Raw genomic sequence first — 8,574 nt, 5'->3', positions numbered from 1 at the left:
ATACTCATTTGTGTTACTCAGGCTGCTTTTGTGTGGCTTCCTGGCGTACGAGGAGAAACTGGGAAGAGTTTCAGTGGGCTGCGCTCCGAGTGATTCTGATAGGATAATACTTGTTTGCAAGAGGACTATCATTTTTTTTGCTCATGTTATATCATGTCTTTGTGTGGACTTAAATTTTTCATGTTTTCAGATGCTTCAGGATGTACTGTAATATTGTTGACAAACAACTTCTTTTAAATTTTTCTTTTTTGATACGTTCGGAATTCTTTGTAGCTGTCACATATTTAGCCTCTCTAGTTTGTTTGTGATGGTTAATTTACCAATGTTGACTTGTGTAAAAGCGTGTTTCTTAAAGAAACTGATAAATAGCTTGCAGGTTGAGTTGAGGGAGTAAAGAATTCAGAAACACATTCTTCGCGGTCTCCCAATAGGAAGCACTCCAACTGATAAATAGCGTGTTTCTTAGTGTTTATGTTTCAATTCTAGACAAGTATCGCGGTCTCCAAATAGGAAGCATTCTCATCGAAGGCATTCTCGCTTTATTGATACACTTACTATGAATCCAAGTGTTGCAATTTCAATTTATGGCTATTCACCCTCCATAGCCGATCCCACACGATCCTACACAAAACCATTGATAGATTGAAATGAGTTAAACTGAGGATGCTTACATGATCAAGTTGATAAAGACACAAAATGGCATATAAACCTCTACACATTGAGTTCATCTACTTACGAAGAGGCGACAAATCGAAATAAAATGAAGCGAGTTTGATAAATTCAAGGATGTGTCAAGATTGTGCTACATAAGCACAAAAATTTTTAGTTCTTCAATGACTGAGTGTAACGCCCCCCTCTTTCTTATACTCATAGGGAGACATTACGTACTTAAACTTTCCTTAACTTTTACTCATTAAATAAAATAACTCAAATAAACTTTTCTTTTTCTGTTTAACATGCAGAAGCAAAAGAAATAAATATAAATTCTTGGACATAAAATAAACATTTATATAATTCTTGATCTTATTCCGCGGTTCCGCCGACACCACACATCAAACACTTTTCCCGCTGCCTCCTCTTTCCTATAACTTTTCCTTTCATTTATCTGCAATATGAGGAATGCAAACTATAAGCAACGCTTAGTAAGTACATCATCTAACTCACAAAAACCATAGAAAACTTCGTAATAACTGACTTATGCAACATGAATGTTCATATCTAAACATGTGAGGGGATTTTCAAAACATACTATTTCATAATAATTAAACATACTAAACATCCATCATTTGGGCCCTGACAAAGTACCAATGCGTGCATCCCTAACCGGTCCGGGGTAGCTAGCCACCGAAGCCGATTAGAGCGTACTAGGCACCTCGCGGCCTAGGGGCAACTTATGGAGCCCATCCCTTGGACACCTCACGGTCCGGTACTTGTCAACATCAAAGTAAAATACTTTCTTTCATATTACATCATCCATATCTTAACTAGGCAGATATACTTATAATATCTTACTTCTTATATCATGCAATTCTACTATTTACATATGCTTTAACAAAATCATGCATATGCTTTAACAAAATCATGTTTATGGAAAAACACAGGAAACAATTCATACATGCTATGTAAAAGAACTTAATGCATGCTTTTAATAAAATCATACTATAGCAAGAGCAAAGAAAATAACGGAACAACTCATACTGCAGGTGAGAGATGTACTTACTTGTCTGCTTACTAGGTTTTTAATGCTAAGGGTCGTGAAATCGGAGACCTTCTCCGAGGTGCTCTAGCGCCTTCTTCGCACGACCTAACAAAACCATAACTATAATTCAACTGAAATCTTTAACATGATCTAATTACTTAACCGAGTCAAGAGTTAACCTAACCCTAATTAACTCATCCTTTATGAATCCAACAACTACTCAAATTAACCTATGGAATTAGATCTTGATAATCAAATTAACTAATAATCAAATCCGTAATAACTTAATTAAATAATTAACTAATTAAGAAATCTCTAAATCTATACTCATTACTATATCAATTAACTAATCGTAATCCATCACCATTAAACCTAACTTAACCAATTCACTAAGATTAATGGAACATGAATTAGTTAACCAGTTAATTAACCAAACCTATTATTTAATCAACTCTATGGTTAATTATCCGTCATTTATTTAAATCCCAATAACTTAATTAGTCAACTATTACTCAATTGTTTAACTCAACTTTAAATATACCCTTATTATTAAATTCATTAACCACTAATTAACTTATTAACCAGACTAATCAAAGCTTTTAAACTAATTAGCTAAACCTAAATCGATAACCTTAATTAATCACTAACTTTACTTAATTAAACCATACCTTAATGAAATTAATCAATACCCTACTGCTGCGCTCGTCTTCTTCCTCGCGTGAACAGGGCAGCAGAGGCTCGACGCTGGCGTCCTGGTAGCAGCGGCTCCGGGCGGTGGCGTGGCTGGAAATCGGCGGGGTCAGTGGCCTTTGGTGGCGGCTGACGGTGGCCGCTGCTCTTCTCCACGAGGCGGCGGCGGCGACTTTCGATGGTGCTGAGCAGAGGAAGGCGCGGCGCGGCAGGGCGATGTCGGCGACGTTCGCAGCAGCGGGCGTCGACTGGTGTCGGCTTCCTTCTTCACAGCGGCGTCGGACGTGCAGAGGAGCTCGGCGGCAGCGAAGAACGAAGGAAAGAACAGAGGAAGGGAGGAGAAGCGGAAGGAAGGAGGCGGCTAGGGTTTGCAATCGATCCCCTCCCTCCTTTAAAGCCTCTCCGTTCCGTGCTTTCCGCCGACAGAATCGGGCGGCGGCGGCGTGGTCGCGCGGACGAAGTCCGCGTGGATGTGGTCTTGCTGGCGCGGAAGGAGTCGGCGGACGTGCTGTTATAACGAGGAGTGCACAGTAACCTCCCCCATTAAATCTAAACCCACCGGTTAAATCCAATCAAAGCAATTAAACCTATTATAGCGAACCGGGTTCAGACTTGGTTCGTTTGGTTCAGCCATCAAACGACCTCCGATTTGGTCAAACTTGGTCTCGTTGGATTCGTCTTTACAAGGCGAATCTTTTTACCTATTTGATTTTTATCCAACTTCCTTCCACCATTTAACTAAAGGACCTTTATTATAATTTTTAAATCTAATTAAAATTCAAAAATAGACAAAAATAACTCGGGCGTTACACTGAGCCACCACTGCAAGATCCCAGGATACAACAAGCTTCTAGTGGAACACCTTGCACTAGTTGCATTGACAGCATGCAGGTCTGTAATGGCTTGGACTCGAACAACCTGAAACATACAGAATCATAGAAAATATATTATAAATTTCAGGTTGTCACAAGTTCTATCATTCAATATGAGCAGTTTCAATATTGGACACTCATTCTCATGACACTATTGGCAACAAAAGAAGACAAGCAATGAGCACAACTAACTGCGTAGTAAGGTTCCTTCAAAAGATTGTACAAAATAATTTCTTAAGGCAGAAAAATACAAGTCAAAACTACAGTCCAAACTATGTGAAGAATGAAGTTTCAACTGACCCAAAAAGGCAACAAATCCAGATGCCTTTTCACAGTGCATAAAAAATTCTAAATAACACATATAGTCATTAGTTGTACGTTCTCAAAAACTGAGTTGTAAGTCTTCCCATAATAGTTTATCCTTCCAACAATAGTCATTCACGAAAGAATGATACCTGTGCGGGATGGGCTTTTATGGTATCAAGGACAGCCAAATGTATCCAACTTTGATACTTTTCACAGTGCAAGATTCATTACAAACAAAACTGAACTAAAAAATGCAACACGATTGAGTTTTATGATGATCATTGAAACGCAAGTTCAATGCATTAGCTATTCAACAAAACAAGATGCTAATCAAACTAATAATGTTAAACAACCAAGTCGAGTATCCGATGTAATACTGGCGAAGAAAATATAACAAGTAACTTGATACAACCATCAGTCATGATCAGTCCAAAATATGCTAATTTCGCGCTTGGAAAGTCGAAATCTGCGAAAAAATATAACAAGAAAACAACATCAGTCATGATCAGTCCTCCATACAATTTCATGTCTTCATGTCTCTGCATCAGGATGCATTCAAAAATAGAAATAATGAATGTGATGGAAAAAACAATATTTCTATTTATACAGTTTAAGAATGTGATTATGGAATCACTAACGTCTTTATTGTTTTGCTATGCCAGATTAATATAAATGAAAAAAAAAACTATATTAGAAACATACAACCTTGGAATCTGTAAAATTGCTCACAGAATGTTCCATAGTTTGCAGAAAAAAAACTTCTTCATACCTTCAGCATGTTCCATAGTTTGCTCACAGAATTTGATAACTTCTTCATACCTTCGAATATGTAAAATTGAAGAAGCATTCAAGATAGTAAAATACATACAGCCAAAAGAAAATTAATATGTAAAGGAGATGCTACTCCAAGATATTTTAAAATCCTTTCAACATTGAATCCTAAAGCATATTGTTAGAACCTACAACAATAAAGACAATTATTAACTTTAATTTCTCAATCAATCAACCACTATAATTTTTTAAAATGAAACTAAAACAGTACCAGCCATAGATGCCAAGGGTTCATATGTGTCGTCATCGTTGATATTATGATCATCTATACTTGATCTGGCAATCGGAAACACATTATCATATTTACAACATTTAATAAAATAAATTGATTTACAAATAAAATTATATAAATACAGAAGTAATCAACACATACCCTTGCTGTAAAAGTGGACAGTTGCGCTTGTCATGTGACACACCTCGATGCCCACATCCATGACATAGCCGGGACTTTGCAACTGCCTTTTCCTTTGATGATTTCAATCTCTTCCCACATCCTTTTGTTCTTACTAAAGAAGGATCACTAACAACAGGAGTCCCATCCATGGATTTATTCCTTTGACTTCCATTGTCACATTTTTTACCATTATTCATCTCTTGAATTTTTTTGTAGATACAATCGAATTGTTCATCTAAGAAATTTGTTCCCTCATCAGTCAAAGATGCATCATCAATTAACACCGACGCTTTATATGACAACTTTGAGTGTCTTGACATCAAAAATCTTTCTGGATCATCGATGAAATTTTGCTCCCCCAAATCATATATTGCTCCAACCTTTGCATGTTGTGTCCAACGTTTGAGTATATACTTATCAGGCAAATGAAACACTTGGTTTACACGGAAAAAAGCTAACATATGCCTGCACGGAATGCCATCAAACTCAAATTTCTTACAACTACATGATATGTAGTCTCTATGGTTGTCATGCGTGAGGACCCTTGGTTTGGAGGAAGAACAACTTTGAAAATTCATCACATGGTAAACTACAAGATCAACTTCTATAGATATCTGTTTCACATAATAACCATGACTCTCACTCATTTCACTTTGAAACTCCATCCATTTATTTTTTGTATACAACTTAACCATTTGAGTTTCCATTGGCCAGATTGTCTTAGTTTTGGGATGCTCATTCATATCAATATGGTCTGCAATTAACTCATTGTGTCTTTGGTGTCTCAGTGCCCTATTGAAACGGGTGATAAAATCCATCAATGAGTTCTTTTTTGAGATATATTTCTTGAAAAATGCATGTGAGCTTTCAGATCTTTGACTACTTGACATTCCAGCACAAAAAATATGGCTAAAATATGCTGGCACCCACTTTTGTCGCAATTCATACATCAAACACAACCAATCATTTTTCTCCAAGTTAGCACACTTGATAACCTCTTCCCATGAATTCTCAAATTCATCCGGCGTTGTAGAATTTCTAATGACATTCTTTATGCTTTGATAGTTGTCATGGAAAGTCAAAGGATTTAATTTCTCTGGGAATTTATTCAATATGTGCCATAAACAATATCGATGGAATGTTTGAGGGAAAACTTGTGCAATCGCCTTTGTCATAGCAGGATCCTGATCTGTGATGATAACTTTAGGTGCACCTGTAGGCATGACTTCAATGAACTTGTTAAGCAGCCAAACAAAAGAATCAGCTTTCTCATCACTTAAAAAACCACAACCAAAAATAGTTGTTTGATGATGATGATTAACTCCTACAAATGGTGCAAAAATCAATCCATATTTGTTGGTATTATATGTTGTATCAAATACAACAACATCACCAAATACACTATATGCCCTCCTTGATATATGATCTGCCCAAAAACACCTACTAAATCTGTTATCTGAATCAACCTCATATTCATAGAAAAAACCAGAATTTTTTTCTTTTTCAGATGCAAATAGCTCAATTAATGTTTCAGCATCAATACCTTTTTCTTCATCCCTTAGGTCTCTCTCAAAATTTCTAATATCTCTTTCTGTGCAACCTACTAGCTCAGGTCCTCCATACTCTATTTCCAACAATCGCATTTGTTGACAAGTTGGTACATTGGCCTCTGAAAACTGTTGAGTCAATGCTTTTTTCGCTGTCGAAACATAACGATGTGAGCGTAGTAAATGCACCTTTGAAGGGGTCGAGAGTGGATGATTATGACTTTCCACGAAATTTGTGACAATCCAATTAGATCCAGTTTGATTCTTTACAATTGAAATCTTTGACTTACATCCAGTTCTAACTTCGCCACGTACTCTTTCCCTTCTCTGTTGATCACCTTTTGTCTGTTTATTTCGTTGATCATCAGTATGTCCTTGTTTAAAACATACAAATGTTTTCCAAACAACTTCATTTGTTATCTTATTTTTCTTGCTATTGCTTATCCTTGCACTAAATCCGGCTTCTCGTGCATATTGGTTATAGCACGAAAATGCCTCCTCTATTGATGTGAATTCCATCCCAATTTTTGGTTTTCGATCATCTGTAACTTGGGGAATATATAGCTGATCATCATTGCCAATTTCTTCCATTATTGGGGAATGTCAATTTAAGAAGATGTGAAAATCTGTATTAAAGAATCTGTATTAAACTAACCATAACAAACTGTATTAAACTAACTATAGCAAACTGTATAGACAAGATTGATGCACAACAATTTGGTTGGAAAAATATTACAGAATAAGGAATATAGCACTGTCAGTGAGGAGAGGAATAGGGTTTGGAGGAATTGCGGAGGGTTAGAGTTTGAAAATCGCGACGCTCGGGTTGCTTTTCCTTACCACGCGCGTGTGCACCCAGCCACGTAGCTTCCACGTCGACGGCGCTCACGAGTCACCCAGCAGAACGATTCTGTATATATATAAAAGAATTTATTAATGAACTTAATATTATATATTTATTTATATTTTTAAAAAATCATAAATTTAATAATAAAATTTTGTTGATGAATTATTTTATATATATTGAATGAATATAAATAAATTTTTATAATATTAAATATATTTTAAAATATTTAATTTATTTATAATATTAAATGTTATTAAATTTGTAACTTTCAAAATATATAAATTGTCAATCCATTTCAATTCTCTCTCTTGCCGACAGCCAAAAAAAGGGAAAGTTTTGCCATGCACCCGCCTCTGGCTACCTGTGATGAGATGCTGAGAGAGGCGACCATTGGGCTCCATCTCCATTGACAATTTAAATGCCAGGTAAAACTTTCGGGTCGTCAACTAGTTCTCTAGAAATTACAAAACATTACGTCTTGCTCAACGTGCCCACGAGTCGCCGACTAGTCACGTGTCGCCTCCTCGTCCGCTACTGAGACGCCGACCTGCTCCAACGACTTTCGCGTGAACCATCTAGACCCATCCTAACTGGCATAGGGGCCCACTTGTTTAAGCCCATAACATATAGGTACCTGTCGGGTATCGCAAATAATGTTCATCTCGATAGTTCGATTATCCATACGTGGCGCGCATCCTTCCCCGTGAACTCCGCGTGAACTCCCAAGGAACCAAACAAGACCGATTGACATCCACAATAAAAACGCAACACGTGTCCATTCCGACACGATGTCGCGGTCTCATTGCTCACCAATCTTCATTTCCTGTTCCATCCTACTCATCCAAAGTCCCCCGCAGGCCCTATCCCCTAAGTCGTCCGCAAATGAATGCGCGATTCGGAGAGGTTATGCGAGCGAGGGCGCATACGTCCTCCTCAGTCCCTATAAATACCTTGCCTCATTTGTCTGGCCTCCCATCGATCGGATCAACGGAGAAAGTTAGCGAGTGAAGATCGAAGAAAATGGCAGGAATCATCCACAAGATCGAGGAGAAGCTCCACATGGGAGGAGACCACAAGAAAGAGGAAGACAAAGCGGAGCACAAGGAGGAGAAGAAGGAGCACAAGAAGGAGGAGAAGGAGCACAAGAAGGAAGGCGAAGAAGGGGAAGAGGGAAAGAAGAAGAAGGAAAAGAAGAAGAAGGAGAAGAAGCACGGGGAGGGAGAGCATGACGGGCACAGCAGCAGCAGCAGCAGCGACAGCGATTAGATCATCTAATCGCCCATACCTTCTTGTGTTGTCGCAGCAGGAGGATATGAAACCTGGAGGTATGCTCTGTTTTAGGGTTCGTTCTGCTCTGTAATAGCGATTACTCTGACAATAAAGTGCTG

General features: G+C 37.9%; 1 protein-coding gene across 1 annotated transcript; it reads right to left on the bottom strand.

The window, feature by feature from the left end:
• Nucleotides 1–4,586: 4,586 nt before the first annotated feature.
• LOC141823853 (protein FAR1-RELATED SEQUENCE 5-like) lies at nt 4,587–7,058 on the bottom strand. The gene is made up of 2 exons (XM_074711065.1): nt 4,772–7,058; nt 4,587–4,674 (listed from the first exon to the last, which is right to left on the bottom strand). Exons 1-2 carry the CDS (start codon nt 6,928–6,930, stop codon nt 4,587–4,589), a joined length of 2,247 nt encoding a protein of 748 aa, XP_074567166.1. The 5' UTR covers nt 6,931–7,058.
• Between the last annotated feature and the right edge of the window lie 1,516 nt (nt 7,059–8,574).

Source organism: Curcuma longa, chromosome 3 (genome assembly GCF_044706935.1).
Source record: "Curcuma longa cultivar G26 ecotype Majalengka, Jawa Barat chromosome 3, ITB_CL_G26_1.1, whole genome shotgun sequence".
NCBI classification, from domain to species: Eukaryota; Viridiplantae; Streptophyta; class Magnoliopsida; order Zingiberales; family Zingiberaceae; genus Curcuma; species Curcuma longa.
Note: the sequence above shows the minus strand (reverse complement) of the source record. Positions and strands in the feature narration are given on the sequence as shown.